Genomic DNA, 18497 nt, shown 5'->3' on the forward strand with positions numbered 1-18497 from the left:
AGACCATTGCAAGGGAACGTCCTGGCCTCACCACCACCGACCCTCAACGGAGGCACACTATATTTACTAACTGCTGAAAGACGAAACTCTTTAAAGCAGAGGATGCTTTTCAGTGCTAAGTGCAGGCTGCCAGGAGCAGCGGTTTGTGGTAACAATGCATCAGAGGAAAGTACATTCCAATAGATTGCTATTTGGACTAGCTTTCTTTCTTTTTTTTTTTTTTTTCTCTTTAATGAAATGGAAAGAAGACTCACTTCAATAAGTGTCTGCTGGGGGAGATCGGTGAATGGAAATCAGTGACAGCAGCGGCACAGATTGAGGTGCAGCGTGCTGGATCTATCACATCTGTCAATCAGACACTGCTTTGCGAATCTGAGAAGTCACTCGGTGTAGTAACACCCCCTTCAGTGCTGTACTCCATCAAGACACGAGTACAGCAACAGAACAAGAGAACAATGGTAGCTGCGGCTTCTGACAGCGCTTTCCATCCTGGGTGATAGCTATGGTTTCTATCAATAGCAAGGCCAAATTCTTCCCTGGAGTCCCGATAGGGAAACCACTCGTATTTGAGCTCTGTAGCGGCTCTTATTCATTTTGTTGGAATTTCTTACTTCCCGCTGTAAGAAATCCTCCTGAGCTGATTTGTTGGGCACAGAGGAGCAATAAGAAGGCAATGAGAAAGTGAGATGCTTTGGGGCTACAGTCCCTGCGGTGACTTAGGTTTTATTGCACCCAGAATCAGACTGTAAGGGGAACTGCCACTTTGGGAGGGAAAGATAAGCACTGGTTGTCGTTACAAATCCAGCTTGTCTTAAAGTTTAAAAAAAAAAAAAAACAATTTTCCAGTCTTACACAGTGTTTCAGAGAGAAATATTATGATCACTCTAGCCTAGGGAGTGATGTGGGATAACACACCCAGCGGTGCTCCCTTCCCGTACTAGCCTTTTCCACCAGAGCTGGGAATAACCCAGCAGCCTGCTGGGGACAGAGGGGCTGTTTGTGGTCCCCAGCCACAGGGGTTTCCTCCGATCACCTCTGGACTCAGAGAAGTTCATATCTGATGTGGGTTGCTGTAGGTTAACCCAATAGGTAACGTTAGATGTTTCTAAATTTCCACATCCATCGGTGTTTCAGCAGAAACGTCCACGTGTGGTACGAACGCAGGACCCCAGGAGTAATACATTTTAGGAACTCATTGATCGCTTGTCCTTGAGAAAACGGGTTTGGCTGACAAGTCAGAGATTTTTCTGACATACTGAAGTATCAGAAAGCAAAATGTCATCTCCAAACAGAGCACTGCGTGCAAACCTGCTTCTGCTCTAGGAAGAAGCTGAGCGGGGTATGACCTCTAGTGAAAGTCCTGGGGCAGATGTAGACACTCCAGAAGATGTCTTCAGGAAAGGGGTGCTGCAGTCTGCACCCTTCCTCTTCCCCTGCTGCTCTGGGAGCAGTCTCTGTCCCTTTTCTCCCCGCCACCCCCTGCCCAATGCACGGACCTTGTAGGGGAAAGTGGTCCCAGCCTCTGTGCACCCAGATGTATGGGCTGCAGGCAAACCCCGGCCAGAAGAAGAGCAGCAGACAGCAAGCGGGGCCTCTGCCGGGTGGAAGGACATTTCCCTTGTGTTTTGGTGTGCCGGCAGGTCGGCTCTTTTCCCACATAACTCAGAGGGGCAGTAATTAATTAGGGAGGGAGCTCGCCTGACCCCATTGCCCCTGAGACACGCCCCTGTAAACATCACCAAGGGATCGGAGGGGCCGCCGCTGACTTCCAGGGCTTGTGTAAACAACAGAGGAGATATTTGGCAGCGACCCGACATTCCCACATCGTGGATGTGCAGCAGAGGCTGGATGCAATGCACAGGATAGCAGCGGTGCACTCAGCTGGGACTTTGAAATATTTCTGTCAGGGATCTGCTCTAAAGACTTTGCACATCCCAGAGACTACAGGGGAACACGCACTTACTTGGTGCATCTCAGCACCAAGTCCTAAAATGTTAGTGAGTTATTAAACGTAGTGCTCAGCACTGCTGATTTGCTTCAGTTCCTGGAGAAATTAGGGCTTTCCCAGCACAGCATGGGAGGTACTCAGCCTTGAGCTAGATGTAAGTCTTAAACAGGACCCGTGGCATATGGACTGTGTCAAACACAGGGAAGATAAATGCCTCTTTGTGCTGTGCGATTTTCTTTTTCTTTTCAAACTTCGTTCTTGTTACATCGCTTTGATTAATCTTAATATATTGCAGGGAAGTGCTTGTGAAGCAAGGAGAGCTATGGTGCCCCAAGAGAAAAGCATGTGGACAGCTGAGAGGCCGTCATATCCCTAAAGAAAGGAGGAAAGTGGAAGATTCGTGGGTGACTTTAGGAGTTTTTTTAAGCCTTATCGGAACTGGTAAGCAGCCTTTCAGGCAAACTTTGTTTGTAGCTGAGATCTTGCAGGCATGGAGTAAAGACAGTTTTTCTCTGAGTGAGAAGAACACTTTGTTTGCACAAAACTGAAGGAGGAACTGATAACACTGGCAAAATATAAAAAGAATTGGTCATATGCTGTACTTTGTAGATTTATATGGAGAGATGAAGAATTGTGAAAAGTTTGTCTGGCTCTCTGGTCCGTTCCTGGGGTCTCTCCCTGTAACTCCTATCAGTTTGTATTTTTTGTTTTAGCTTTTCTATGCCTTCCAAGTTGTAACAACACTCTACCTCAGTTGTAAGGGACATCTGGAGTGGCATTTACCTCCTCTAGCTTTGGCTGCCTTCATCTGAGCTTGTCATCTGCGCTCCTCTCGTCATCAGTGAGGAGAAATGGGCACTAGCAAGGTTTGGGGAACCGGACCTACTTCAGCTGCCTACATGAGTGGGATATGGATGATAAGTTTCACTGATTATAAAATAAGTTTTATAGCTGGACACTCTCAGTCTATGTCTCCCAGCTATCAGAAGTTCTGCTGTATTTAATTTCCTTGCCTTTCCTATCCTTGCTGGCATTCACAGACCTTGACTCCCAGCCCTTCATTCTCACCATCTTCTTTATGTGCGTTGTTCAGTGCAGGCAAGCAAGCCTGGACTGCCCCACAAAGCTCTTCTGTTCCTCCGAGGGTTTCTGAGGGCCAACAGCATGACCTGACTCATGTGAGGGTGAGGCTAGGAGTTTTCTGCAGTTGACTGCACTGTTCACAGGGCTGCAGCACAACACTACGGCTTTTCTTCTGCTCCAGAGCTCTTCGTGGCAGCTGTGCCTAGTAACTCGCATCCCTGGACCGTGTTCAAAAAATTACTTTGCAGATTCATAAAGGAACATCTACAGTGGGTTGCTGAGTCCAAAGACACCATTTCTGGGTCAGGAAGCCCCTGAATGCACACAACTGGTGGTTGGATGATGACTGTGGAGCCTATGGCTATGTACTTGCCCTGTTCTTACATTCATCTGTAGGCACCCGATGTTGGCTGCTGCCCACGACACAATGCTGGACTAGATTTATTGGCAAGACCTGGTATGATCATTTTAAGACTCTCATGTTCAGAAGCGCCTCTCTAAACAAATCCTCATGAACATTTACATAAGGGGAGCTCTTTAATGTCACAATACTGCTAACAAACTCTACTTTCAATACAGGTCAAGGGACTGGCAAAATTCAGGCTTTGTACCTCCTGCAAAACAGATGCTGAGGATAAACTTAAGGATGCTGTAGTTGCCAGAGAGAAATACCCATTACATTGCAGAGGGTGAGGTTAGCACACACAAATTTGCTTTATGCATGATTTGTGCCTGCTCCAAGTACAAACTTGCTGCTTGCTCTTTGATTAGCAAGTCCTAGCAGCCTAGCAAAGCCATAGAATTTATTCCTGCGATGGAGGTTAATGAATCACTTTACAAGTTGATAATGTCTTATTATTGCATTGGTTATTAAGAAGAATGTAGCATAGACACTGGGAGACGATGGTAAATTCAGGAACGTTTGTTTGGTTACAACAGGGACGAAGAATGCTGTGTGCAGGGTGCACTTGGTGGTTGAAGCAACCACCTTTTTACACCCTTCTTTATCCCAGATTGCCCATATTGACTAAGAGAATGGCTCTTGTTTACCAGTGTTGATGGTGTGAGAAAATAACAAGTTTAATGGTGTAACTGCCACAAGAACAGACAACGAATAACACCTACCTATGCCAGAGATCCTCGGACTAGATGCAAAGGCACACACTTTGTCCTTGGCACTGGAGATCTGCACCCCAGACATGGCCAGTTTGGAGTATTCTGCAGTTGTGGTGAAGTGTTATAGTTAGAAGGGAACAAATCACCACAACGGGATTATGAAAGTCAGATTTCTACTCCCTTTTTTAATGTGCGATGGGGGAAAAGGTGCTGCTCATCTTTCTTTGTATCCTTCTGTCTGGTTCCCTGTCTGTAAAGTGATGAGGAAAAGAGTTGGATCTTATCACAGATGATTTTGTTGCCCCTTCTGTGTTGTTACTAAAAGCCAGGTCACTTAAATGTCCCTCCCTTGACAGTTCAGGGGCTGCAATACATGGGCCTAGGTAGGGGGCAATTCAAATCCTTACTGGGATATGGTGGCTTTGACTGCCTTGTGGTGACATCCCCATTGCCAAGGTGTGTCATGGAGCCCTGCCTCCTCTTAACACCCTCTTGGCAAGGGAGCTGACCCTCATTTTGGACTCTTCAGGGTTCGGGTTTGATGCCTGCTCCTTCAAACAAACAACTTAAGATCTGGCTGGAGACAGGAGTTTGAGTCAGAGCTCAGTTCCCGTTCATAGCTATCTGTCAGAAGAATGAGCCAAACTACTTGCAGTATTCCAGGTATTTTCCTCTGACTTCCTCTGACTAAGTTATGAGATTAGAAACAGAGATTAAGCTTCACATCTTTGTTATTTTGTTAGAAGGGAGAAGAACAGCTGTTTCCCAGGGTGATGGAGGAGGCTGGAGCATCACTAATCAGTTGTTTTCTTCCAGTCCTGATGGCTACATCCACCGAGAGCAAAGCAACCACAGCCCTGACACAGTCCAGAAAGGCCTCATGAATGTTATTTTCATGAGGTAGCCTCCTATCTATTTAAGCACATATCTATATCTGTACAGAGATATATGTATATGTATATATTTACCTGTGGATTGTGGTGAGAGGAAGGCTGAGTGGCTGGCTGTGGGAATAGGTAGCTACAGGAATATGGATGGAGATTATGGTGGATTTGGCAAGCTTTGTTGTGTTTGGATGATATCTAAGACCCCATAAACCATTGGAAATACATTGCCTGTTGTTTCCCAGATTTTATTTGGAGTGGGCTAAGGATACAGTGCCCATGGTTTAAAGACTTCATCTAAGACTCTCACCTGGGTCACCCACTACAGGTCCGTCATGCCTACTTTCAGAAATCAGTCTCCTTTTTCATGTCAACTGATGCTTGAACCATTTAGGTTGGAAAAGGCCTCTGAGATCATTAAGTTACCATTGCCAAGCCTACCACTAAACCATGTCCCTAAGCACCACATCTACACATCTTTTGAATACCTCCAGGGATGGCGACTCAACCACTTCCCTGGGCAGCCTGTTCCAATGCCTCACAACCCTTTCAGTGAAGATTTTTCCCCTAATATCCAAACTAAACCTCCTCTGGTGCATCTTGAGGCCATTTTTTCTTGTCCCATCACTTGTTGCTTTGGAGAAGAGATTGACTGCCGCTTTGCTACAACCTCATCTGAGGTCTCCATTCACAGATTGCACAGCAATAATTAGCTAGTCCAGGGGTGAGGAGGGTTTGGCTCAGGGACAACTTTTGCAAGCTGTGAAATAAGCACTCAGAGCCCGTATTTCTTACCCAGGCCCCTTTTCTCCTTAGCACACCCAAGGGACCTGCTGAGCTTGTCCCCACACCACCTCCCTGCTTTTGCCCAGGCTCCCTGGCTGGGTTTGTGCAGGCAGCCAAGTCCAAGCAGCTCGGTGGCAGCCCGCCGGTGATGACAGCTAATTAAGAAATGTCATGTCAGAGGCTTCCCTTTTATCTCATCTCGTAGAGGCCAGCAAAGCTCTCCAACACCCTTTATTAATGGAGGAAAGGAAGTGTCAGTGCAGCAACAGCTGCTTTCCTGATAGCGGGCTGACAGCGCGGCGAGTACACCATGTCCTGGAAGGAAGCAGCAGTTCATGCCATCGGGATGCAAATCCCAGGGGAAACGTTAAACATATCTGCTGCCAAGGCTTGCCATCCTTACTCTGAACCTCTGCCGAATTCACTCCAGGTGAATTCTTGCAGGAGCACTTAGCTAAAAACCTTGTACAGAGTAAAACTGGCCAAACCCTGTAGCATTTCTTCAGTCTGTGTTCTTGCAGAAGCCAAATTACATCAAGGTGGGTTAGTCTGAGCTGAGCTAGGGCTCGGCTTCTTTAGAAACCTGTGGTTGCTTCTCTTTTGTTGTCTGCTGTAGCCTTTCTTTCTGCACTGTGATAAAATGGGCTTGGTACAGGCTGTTAAAGCAGGCTTTGTCAGTGGCCACTGGCCCTGTGGTGCAAGGATCATTAAAACTAGATTTCTTCAGAGGAAACAAAAAATAAAAAAAAGACAAGACAAGGCTTCACAGACCACAGTTTCCCAGTTTCATAAGTAATTGCTTGATTTGGAGCAACGGAGGGCACCGGAGAATTGGAAGAGGAACATTACGGTGATAGATCGCTGCACTCTGTCAGCAATAAAGCTGACATGGACGAAGATGCACAGTGTGGAGCAGCCTTTGAGATCATGCCCAGGAGGGTCCTGTCACCTGGCAGTCCACCTGCCTGCAGCTGGCCTGGCCCCACGCTCCTAACCCAGGTATTAGCCTTGCTGGTGATAGCAAGGTGCTTGGTAATGGATTAGTGACCTCTGATGAACCGGGGGACTGGAATGAGCTATCACAGCCACAGCTTTATGTTCTGCCCTTCCTTCATACTGGATTTCATATTTTCTGTTCCGTATCCACTTGTAGATATTGCTTTTAGCATCACTCAGTGGACAGGGGGGTTAAGATCGGACATAGCCACGAGGCAAAGCAATGCATGAGTAAAGCTTGAAAGTCGTGCCTGATTGTGCCAGGCAGAATGATTCTCCATTTGGAATATTTGGTCTCAGTTATCCAAAATGCTTCCTGCTTTACCTCCTGAGTAATTTTTAGAAGAACAAAGGCAGTGGAAAACATGATTGCTCCTCAGGGAAATCTTATTTTCTTGATTTGCCTACAGGCTAGATTAGGTTCTCAGCCCTGATAGCCAAAGCGAGCCATGAAGTCTGGATGTGCTACCACTGCTAAGTCGTAAAGCCTCAGCCTCTGCAGAGGGACAAGTGGGGTGAAGAAGCACAGAGCTGACACTATTGCACTGTGTCCCTGCACAATGCTGCTCTGACACACACCCCAGCTCTTCCAGAGCCAGCTGGGGGCTCCGACGCGGCGCAGCATGGCACCGCACGACACATGGCACAATGTCCCTTCATCACTGTTTCAGCTGTGACAGCAATGTCCCAGCTGGGGACGTGTCTTTGGGTTTCTGGAATTGCATATTTAAATATTGCATATTTAGTTCAAAACACAACCTGAGAAGAGATCCATTGGTTTCATGGACTGAAGCCACCTGGAGAATTTAGCCCACACTTGACTTTGGTCTTCTGTATCCTCATTACAGAAAAACAAGCAAGCAAAGAAAAAGACCAAAAAAAACAAAAAAAAACCAAAAAAACCAAAACAAACAAAACATGAGGAAGACATTTGGATGGAGGTAAGATGTGGACATAAGAATGGCCAAAACCTAGGCACAGCTCCAAAACTCTGTGCATGATGGGACATGAAGGAATAACTCCCTATGACCTCTCCTAAAGGGTTGGGTGGTTCCCAGCAGAGCAGGAGGCTTTACTTGCCCTTCAAACACAACCACACACATGTAGCATTGCAGTTTTGGCTCTCACTGGCCTCAATCAATTCAGCCATCCTTGGTTTCCTAGATCTTGGCTGTCTCTCAGATCCTACCCAGCAATAAAATGCCTTTAAGCACCCACTGTTCAATGGCACCTGCCCCATAGAGGACAGGGCTCTCAGCCTCCCAAGCTTCAAGCACTCAGCTTGACAAAGTGATGCCAAGCTACAAATAGAATCAGAGGCATCGTGGTGCCAAGCTCATTCTACAGCAAGTGCAATAGTCCAAAGAAAGCATCGTCCCCTCTCCACGCAGAGTATCTTTCACAGCGTGCTGCTGCCATGAGATGTGAACATTAAATCTTTGCTTGCCATGGGGATTTACACTCTTAGGAATTTTCTCTAACATGCATGGTACCCCTAGCTGGGGAAAGTGGTAAATAGGCTTTAGGTTGATTCATATCTTAGAGCCCAAAGTGTTTCAAACCCTACAGAGAGGCTTTGACAGGGCAGACCCGTGGTGTTTTCCTCTACCCCCATCTCAGCTACCTCTGGGAAAGGGGGAAGGGCACTCCCCAAAGGACTGTGGGGAGATGTCAGCACAGAGAGTCTTGAATCCACTTCTCCCCCAGCACAGATTGGCACCTTAGTAGCTGGACCACAGGCTGTAAAGCTGGCAGGCTCTCCTGCTTTTCGCTTTTGTGGTTGATGCCTAAGATTCCTTATCAGTAGACCTTGAAATTTGAGGCATTTCATTTAAGAGATGCCAAAATGAACTCTTTTGAAAATTCAGAATGCCATTGCCTTCTTATTTTTTAATAACTTGAATTTACAAAGTGTGCAGATTACCTTGGCATGACTTTTTTGAAGGAGATAAAGGACCTGACAATCCCTCATCATTGTTTCTCCCCCCACAACCCCTCCAAAAACTTCCAAAACTTAGCTGACTCCGGCTATGGCAAACACACACCAAGCTGTGTTTGAAAAATCAGGAATCTCTTCTGAAATGTTTCAGTATTTTTAATAAACTTTTAAAAAGAGATTATAGAGACAGATTCTTATCTCAGATGTGCAGAAGAAAGTCATACATCGCTTCACTGAGCTTTAATGATCTCTAGGAAGCAATTCCAGATTAACAGCAGTTTAAAGCGTGTGGCATATCCCAGAGGAATAAACTTGATTTTAATGAAAAGACTTATGCTTGTTCCTTCATCTCTTTCAAAACTAACCCAAAACTATAACTAGTAAAAGAATTTAATAACTATTAAAAACCTTAAGCCAAAGATACTTGATGCTAAGCAATCCATAGCTTAAAAGTTTTGTCAGTGCACTTCTTTTACAAAGACCTTCCTCAAACTGTTCTGACCAAATCTCTCCTCCTTTTCATGTGCTTCATGAATGATGATACACAAAAACCAATGCAAAATGTATCCTGCCCTGGAGTCACGCTGCTCCAGTTTTACACATTACCCCTTGTGGTAGACCCTTTAGCTGTACCACAACACACTGCTGGTGTGGGACACACGGTTTATCAGGAAACGTGAAGGAACGAAGCCAAGGCAACACTTGGATACACCATTAAATTTGTATGCTGCCTTCTGGATTGCTAGCATCCCGCTTTAAATAGGAAATTGTAGCTTACTTACGAACACATCCATTAGTAGGTGCTCCAGCGTCACTTCGATATCCTCTAATTTAGCTGCTAAAGTCATTGTGAAGTCAAACGTTCGCTCCGGCCAGAGAAGAGCCCTCAGGAGTCCCAATCCAAGCTGCCTGCGGCCAAAGCTAACTCTCAAGCTGCAGCAAATGAGTTTTCTCACAGATAAAGAAAATCCGAGAAATCAAAACACAGCATCTGAGTGCAGCTGATGGCTGGACTCCGTGCCGGCTGCCGGTCCTGCTCGCGGGACCGAGGCTTATTCCATGTGTGCAAAATGGGAGCAGAAGCTGCAGCGTGCGTGCTGCTTCCCCTTCAGAGCTTCACAGTCAGAAACATGGAGTTATATCTGGGAAACCACAACAGAGGGAGGGAGAGACGCACACAGAGGGAGAGCGAGGGGAGGAATGGAATAAACCGCCTTTGACTATGACTGATATTTATAGGACTACTTGTTTTTGACTCCAGTCCATTTCTCTGTTCATTTCTGACCTTTCACAAATGGCTCAACACACTGGAGCGTATTGTAGGACGGGGGCAGCAGGTCCCACAGAAGTTGGCTGTGACCAGCGCTGGGCCAATTCACACAAGCTCCCCATCAATAGCTCTTTGTCAGCGCCTATCAGGCTCTGCGCTGTAGCTAGTGACAGAGGGGAGCACAGACGTGTAAAAAACAAGGAAACAAAAGTTGTTTGGATGCTAATTTTTTCCTAAGAGTATTAATAGATTCCCTTACCCGCTCCCCAAGGCATGAGACTACACTAAGCGCTGTGGTGACGGCTGGGGTTACGTACAAAGGGGAATAACCTCACATAATCCCACAGGGTCGGGTTCTGCGAACTCCCTGGCACCCCCTCCGAAATATCCTCCAAGCCTCACCGCATCCCTGTGCAGGATGCAGAGCACTTCTCGGGTCCAGACCGTTCCTGTTACTGTGTTTGTGGAAAGTTTAAGGCATGATCCTAAGTGCTTGGTCTTCCTCCACACATCTGCTCCTGCTTAAGTCAATGGAGAAGAGGTGACGTTGCTGCTTACTTAGCACTTCTCGTCTCTACCTCTCACACGGAGCAGAAAGGTGCTGATGGACCTGGTCCAACCAAAGCTAAACCCAATGGGAACACTTCAAGGATTTTGCTTAATGCTGGCTGGGAACCGAATAGAAAGGAAACTGAGGCACAAAAAGGACAAATACTGAAAGTCTTGGTACAGCAAGGAATGGCGCTGAAATCTCCTGGGTCCTAGCCAGGGCCAAATTCACCAAACTGCCCTCCATGGTATCCATATTCCTCTGCCAAAGTCTTTTATATTTGTTTAATAAGTACACACAGAGTCTGAAATCTCAGAGTGAAATCTTGCATGTGATGTATTCCAGACACCAGGAAAAAAAAAAAAAAAAAAAAAGAAAAAAAAAAACAACCACTGAAGGCTGCCCTACAGGTTTCAGAAACTGAAGATCAGTATTATTTATAAAGGTGTGAGATGGATAGAGTTGATGGAGCTTAGAGGGACCTCAAGTCATAAATTTCAAGTAAATGTTCTCAGAGTTATAGGTGAAATCACCTTTTCAGACATCCAGCATCAGCATCCAAACAGGAGCTGCCTTTGATGGCTGAGTTTTACTAGACAACGACATGATAGACCATTTGGGACGCGATATGATGGATAGTTTCAATAGCAAAGAAGGGCACGTAATTCATTTTCTGGGTGGACCAGCTCTCATCCACACAAGGCCCTGCATCAGATAATAGGTTAGCTGCTCCAGAAATAAACCCAGCACGGGATGCTTATCTGCTGCTGGGAGAGCCTGTTCCTCACGCACGTGATGCCCTTTCGTTAAAGATTTCACAAAGTGCCTATCCTCGCCAGTCTGAGTGAAGGGGTGTTGTAATGAGCACGGGTAAAACACAAAGAAATGGGTTGGGAGGGTGTTACGATGGAGGTTGTTGAAAATCAGGGGACCGTAATGTAGGATGCTGGTGAGGGAGCTGGCATGCAAGGGGCAACATGTGTTTCCCTGCAAACAGGATTTCTCGTGCTCTGCTCTATAGAAAGTATTTCCAGAAGAAGACCAGGCTGATGGTAAGCCTTTGTCTCACCTGACATCCATGGAAATTCAGAGATCCCAGGAAGCTTCCAGAGTTTCTACAAGAGCCATCTGGGAAAGCAGGCTGGGTGCAAGGACTCCTGGCTTCCTTCTGCATGTCCCCATTTCTGCTCCACAACAAGCAGTGCTCAAACTGGGTCAATATGAGGTAACAGGGGTCCACCAGGACTGAATCGTGCATTTGTCTGCCCCTAACTGGTACTACTGTCCAACCAGTCTAACCACAACAAGAACCGTACTGGAACCGAGCATGTGATCACTTCTTCCCTCCCCACACCCTTCATTTATTGCACAAAGGCTGTGTGTTAGATACTGAAATATGAGGTTAAAGATCTTTCTCTGCAGTATCTCTCTGTGTGATAGCACAGGGGAACCATGTCACTCATTCCCCTTGGCTGTCCCTCTATCTGTGTTGTATTGGCCACAGAGATAAACAACAGGGGACATCTTCCAGGGGCAGAACACAGGCTCCACGTGACAGATCCTTTGACACCAACACAGGCCCATTATTCTCTTCACAAAGATGAATTTCAAGATTATTTCAAAACCAATGGAGAACGCAGTGTCAGGCAAAGGAAAATGGCTTTAGGGCTCACATAACGGCTTCCCTGATTCCCACTCCAGAAACACCTGGCACTGAAAGCACCACGTGCTCTGCTGGTGATGGCAAGGAGGATGAAGGCGTTCATGGGTTCTCACCCACGCTGAGCTCTACATGACCTGGCTTTCCCATTATCACACCAGTAAATAACAGAGAGATGATTCTCTCTGAGATATACCAGCTCTTGGACTCTTGCATTTGCAATATTCAGCATAGCAGTCCCCCTGCTGATCAATATTAATTGTCTTCAGCAATGGTCAGAAATTTGGAGAAAAGGGTTTTGGTGGAAAAAGTTGCTTTGTTGAAGTAAGTTCTCTGGAATTTTCCTAAATCCTATACAGCAGGGTATGTTGTACCCAAGGGCATATCACTTTCTGTTTTTTCTTCAAATTCCAATAAAAGTTTCAGGTTCATAGCAAAGCACAATGGGGGAATGGACTAAATTCAAGAAAATGTGCAGAAGATGAGAAGAGTTTGCCTCCTTGTTGTAGTAACAGCTGGAATGGTGCTTTGGTTAAAAAAAAATAAAAAAAAAAACTTGTAGAAAGTGGATAGCAGAAAAAAGAATCACAAAAACGGATCAAATGGATCTAAACAGAACTTTTTCAAACATATCAGTTCTCAGGGACCTCTGAATCTATCCTGTTGACTGTACAAACTCTCATTTTAACTCGGTTTACCCCAAGTGACCTCTATTATGGAAACAGCCACTTATATACAATAAAAACAAACAGAATTTAACTGAGTTCCCTGGGGATTATTCCTAAACCTACTGTGCATATGTGCATTGCATTATAGGTAGACATAAATGAGACTGCGTGTGACAGTGAGAAGCTCTAACTTGGGCCATTCTTTAATGCAGTAAATCTGAACAGTTTCTTTAAAAAAAATCACTATTTCCATCTTTGCTAATTCCTGAGAATTTATTATTTTGGCCTTTGCGAGCATGAGACCTCTTCTATTTAAAGCAGAGTATCCATCTGACAACACACCAGGGTATTTGTGCAGAACAGGATGTTCTTCTACACCCACATTTTCCCTTCATTTCCTTCCTAGTTTTCTTCTACCATTTGGGACTAAGATATCAGAAGGGAGCTGAAAAGTGGTGACTACTGGAACATTATTGCCAAAATGAGATTTCAGCAAAATATGCTGTTTTTCAAAGCTGAAATTTTATGTGGGGACACAATGGGTCCCAGAATTGTTTTCTTAGGGCAGTTTTAGGGATGGAGGTGATTGGCGATGGTAAGAAAAAGTCACTCTGCAACTGATAGCTCAAGGGTTGGCTTGCAAAGACAGTGGTGCTAACACCAGAGCACAAAGTTCAGCGAGTAAAGCCACAAGCTGATAAGAAAGGGTTAAAGAGCAGATCTGAGCCTAATTAGTCGCAGGATACCATGTTTGGGATGGTCCAGCTTTCAAAGATGGAGCTGAGGAGTTTGGGGAGGAGAACAGGCAAACTGTCGTCGTATGAGGCTCCTTGGTCATGGAGACCTCTAGAGAAGGGACCCTGGATCACCTCCACTGATTTAGTAAAGGTTCAAGTCCTCAGTAAATGTCGACTGTGAACATGCACAACACCTCTCCCCATATTTGTTGTTCATCATGACACCATATGGTATGGAATATCCCTTTGGCCAGTTGGGATCACCTGTGCTGGCTGTGTCATAGCACTATACATGGCACTATACCAGCCACTGTAAAGAAAATGAGACACTTTTCCAGCCCATGGGAGTGGGATGGTATGGCAAGACAGCTGTAGCAAGACAGGCCATGGTTCTACTTGAGCAGCAGAGAACTTTTATGAACTTCCCTACTTTAAATAATTGAGGTGAGGTTTTGAAGATGAGTCTGTTTGGTCTCCTACACAGCATTTTCTATGCTCTCCTGTTCAGAGTAAACGGGTCTGTTGCAACAAAACGTGAAGCTGTTCCATTTGGGGAAGGTGAAGACAGAGGTCCCATCCTCTTGATAAACTTGGATGACAGGGAAACACCCAGCTTCCCAAACCCTCCTTCCAGCTCTAGCTTTCCTCCCACACAAGACCCTGGACGTAGAGACTCATCAACCTGACACCTCCAGGTGGACTGCAGTAATTCTCTGATTCTGGAGCTAATGGTGAATTGTAGGAGGCTCCAGCTGGCCAAGGGCACGGCCATCTGCCTTCATCATGGCTCAGGGAGCTGTAAGTCAACCTCATCCTGCAGTAGCTTTCAATGTCAGCTGAAGGCCTTGGTTTTCCAATGAATGTATTAACCCACTGCTGCATCAAAGCCTCAGATGGAGGCATCAAACATCAGCCTGTGGTCCAACCTCAACGCTGTGCTCCAGGATGAAGTGCAACAAACTGATCTCAAGAGTGGATCTAGCTATGAAGATATCTCCAGAAGAGGATTCTTGTGAACCTTAACTTTGTGCAATTAAGGCACCAAGGAGATGTCCTGTTGGGTTTCTGCAGGGATCTGGCCTGGAACGTGTGCTGCTCTATCTGAGAAAGGGTATAAGCAATGAGGGAGCACAGTTTTCAGACGACACCATGATATTCAAGGTAGCAAGGACAAAGGCCTGCAGCAAGATCTGATGAGTCTAAGTGAATGAGCAATAAAACAGCAAATTAAATTTAATGTAGCCAAACTTGAAGTAATGTGCATGGAAGGAAAAATGCTCTGAACTTCACATATAAAATTATGGGCTCTGGGCTCACTCAGGAATAAGATACTGAGATATAATAGTTCTATGAAATGTCAGTTCATTGCTCAGTAGTGGTGGAATCAGCAAATTAAATATTAACAATTACCAAGGGGCAGGCAAAAGAGAGAACATTATCGTGCCACTGAATACACTGAATAAAACCAGGGTTCACTCACATCTTAAATAGTGTCTCCCCTTTATCTCCAGAAATGATATAGTGGCGATAGAGATGATTCAAGGAAGGCCAGTAAAGATGATTCAAAGTTAAAAAATTGTCCCTATAAAGAAATGGCTAAGTAAGCAATCAATGTGGGCTTTGGTCTGGGAAAAAAATGCCTGAAAAAGAAATGAAGGAGAACAACTCAATGACGGTGAGTGGCATGGAGAAGATGAACAGGGATTGACTGTTCACTATTTCTTCCAATACAAGAATAAGGGTGCATCAAATGAAGCTGGCAGGAGCCATGCTTAGAACAAATTAAAGGAAGTGATTCAAAGACAACTAATAGCTGATCTGTGGTATTCCTTGCCAAAGAACAGCAAGGATGCAATATTTTATCTGGCTTCAGAAAAAGACTGGACAAATTAAAGGATGATAAATGTTGGATATCTAGAGACTACATCCAATACAGGAGGTCCCCGAGTGGAAAACATTTGGAAGGTGGGAGAATATTCAGGGAAAATATCTCATTTTTATTCCACTCTTTTCTCTGCATCACACACGGACACTGCTGGAGACAGAACACTGCATGGATCTTTGCTCTGAACCCGTACAACTGCACTTGAGTTTCAGCTCCATGTGAGATGCTGTCCCAGATTTATTATGAATTTTCCTAAATGCCTAAGCTGATTCCAGTATCCACAAAATAGAAATCTCCATGAAGAACTTTGGCCCCCAAAAGACAAAAATGTCAAATACTCCATGAAGATGACAGATATTTAGATATCACTGCTGAGCTTACATGGAAGGTATATGCCTGCTCAGGTCATGGAAGTGGTGGTACGCTGGTTGCTGGTCAATAGCTTAAGCAACCTACAATTGTCATCTACTGAACAAGAGCTACCTGTCTCTCTCACAGAAGGAAAGCTTTAAAAAATATTTATTATTTTATTATTTTATTTTTATTTTATTTTATTTTATTTTAATTTAAATTTATTTTAATTTTATTTAAGAGGCATTTATGTATGTTTATTTCCCTTTATTTATAAGTCTTCCCTTTCTCCCAAAGTGATGCCACTCCACGGAGGGGAAGCTACCTTGGCTCGTGGCTGTATTGGGTGCTGGCAAAGTTGCCATGCGAACCTGTGGATAAAGGGGCTGAGCACAGGTGATGGCAACCTTTTACAAAGATGCCTTTCCTCAGCTGCATGGACCAAGACTGCAGGTACACGGGGCAGTGCTGGGTGGTTCGGGGACTGCTCAGAGGGCCACCTGGGACCCCACGTGGCTGTCCGTCCCCTCATTTTTTGCAGCAGAGGGCTTTGCCAGGCCGGGGCTGGCCAGCGCTGCCAGATGAAGAATGAGTGTGGGAGTCCCCTTCGTGACCTCTCGCCCGCAGTGGGATTGACATAACTCCATAACGGAGGAAAAATGCCGCTTCCACACGACAACAAGATAAACGTTTTTATAAGAAAGTCCCCAGATGGGGAGCGCCAGCAGCGCTGAGGTATTAGAAAGAAAGAAAAAGATGAGTGGAGTCGAGCTAACCCTGGCAGGTTTAGCATCAGGGCTCACCCCAGCCTTTTCACAGCCTCGAGCATGGACATTTCTGTTTGTTTTATGAAGCGAGCTTCAGTGAAATGGAGTCCTGGATCACCCTGCCCCTGAAGAATCCCAGGTGCAGTGCGGTGCCCGGCCTTCAAGCTTCAAAATCTGAGCCATAATTTCTGCTTTATTGTTGCTGCATGCAGCCAGCATCTCATCTCCTCCCTGGGCATGGCTGCTGCTCTCTGTCTTTTTTCACCACCCCATTGCATTGCTCTCTCCTCGCTGGGTGGTCCCTCTTTCCCTGGTTGGCCCCACACCACTGTCTGGAGCTAAGACATTGTTTTATTTTCGTGTTTTAACTGAGTGCCCCAAAAGCCATCCTTTTGGCTAGTAGGCGTCTGTCTCTTGTCCTTCTCACATCCACTCTCCTTTAAAGGCCACTCTGGGGAAGGGAGGGAAAAACCTCAACATCTCTCTCTTCCAGACTTCCCCCAGGGCCACGCGGATGGAGGGCAGTGTGGTCCTTTCATCTGCTGCACGGGCGAGCTGAGCGGGTGATGCTCAGATGGGTCTTGGCTGTTTTAGCGAGACAAAGAGGGCTGTGCTCATGGAGAACATGGAGAACATGGAGAAATCAAGACCTCTGCCTTGGTTTGTCTAATGTACACCCAAATCTCTGCAATTTCTGCAACACAATTAATGTACAAACACCACACAATGTCCCTTTTTCTAATCCTGTTTGCCTCAGCCTCACCTTTCGATGTCCCACTGGATTATTTAGCTTGCTGGGGTCCCTCTTCAGCTTCCTTCCTTGATGCAGGAAATCAGCTGCATTATTAAAATGACTAAAAATAGACTGAGCTTGCCCGAGACTGCATCTATAATGGATCAATTGCTTTTTATACATTTTTTGGCTCCCTACAGTGCTGCTTTGTCATGTCACTTGCACTCATTTGGGTGAGATCTTGAAATAATAGGCACATTCAGGAGATATAAATATAGCTGTTTATTGCCTTAAAATGGGTCTGCAGACAAATCACAGTCTCAGCTTCAGGTATTCTGAAGTTAAATCTTCTTCCTCTGTCCTTTGCCTCTTGCACCTGAAGCAAACACTGGGCTTTGCTGCTTGGAAGCTGCTTTATCTTAAGCTATAGGTACTATTTCTGCTGCATGTAATTCATCGCCTCCTAGGCCACTAATTTAAGCAACACTTGGTGCTAGATTGGATTTGCTTCCAGTAAGAAATAGTACAGAGTTAACATTGAAAAGCTGCAGTACAGTGAAATAAAAATAAATGTGCTGCATTGTGCAGCTTAACGGGGTGTTAATTTCTTGGGAGCGCATAAATAGGAGGCACAGAGCACATCTGTTTGCTGGTGTTGGGCTGGGGAAGGGGAAATTTGGAGTTCTGCAACAGGGACAGGCTGAACTTTGTTCCCATGTCTCGCAGCACTGCACAAAGTCTCCTCTGTAGAATAGCCAGTTAATTAAAAATGATATTTACGATCCCCTTGTGATGCATGCCCGTAATTCTGCTTTTAGGATTTTTACAAAATCTGGTACTGCATGAGGGCTGGGGCCCCAGTGATCATGCAATCATAGGATCACAGGATGGTTTGGGCTGGAAGGGACCTCAAAGCCCCCCCAGTGCCACCCCCTGCCATGGGCAGGGACACCTCCCCCCAGCCCAGGCTGCCCAAAGCCCCATCCAGCCTGGCCTTGGGCACTGCCAGGGATGGGGCAGCCACAGCTCCTCTGGGCAGCCTGGGCCAGGGCCTCACCGCCCTCTGAGTGAAGAATTTCCTCCTTATAGCTAACCTAAACCTACCCTCTTTTAACACTGCTAAC

General features: G+C 45.7%; 1 protein-coding gene and 1 long non-coding RNA gene across 4 annotated transcripts in view; one reads left to right on the plus strand and one right to left on the minus strand.

The window, feature by feature from the left end:
* Positions 1–18497, minus strand: part of FRMD4A (FERM domain containing 4A) — a 362715-nt gene that overhangs the window by 199811 nt on the left and 144407 nt on the right. The window contains exon 1 of one of the 3 annotated variants that reach the window (XM_048062549.2): positions 9535–9947. The exons of the other annotated variants lie outside the window; for them this stretch is intronic. Coding sequence (XP_047918506.1) covers positions 9535–9600 — 66 coding nt within the window. The 5' untranslated portion in view covers positions 9601–9947. Of the gene's footprint in view, positions 1–9534; positions 9948–18497 lie in introns of those variants that run through there. 3 annotated transcript variants of the gene reach the window in all.
* LOC136786589 (uncharacterized) lies at positions 1617–18124 on the plus strand. The gene is made up of 3 exons (XR_010825659.1): positions 1617–2102; positions 2244–2389; positions 16171–18124. It is a non-coding gene; the product is annotated as an uncharacterized lncRNA (long non-coding RNA).

The sequence above is a fragment of the Anser cygnoides genome, chromosome 1, assembly GCF_040182565.1.
Source record: "Anser cygnoides isolate HZ-2024a breed goose chromosome 1, Taihu_goose_T2T_genome, whole genome shotgun sequence".
In the NCBI taxonomy this organism is placed as follows: Eukaryota; Metazoa; Chordata; class Aves; order Anseriformes; family Anatidae; genus Anser; species Anser cygnoides.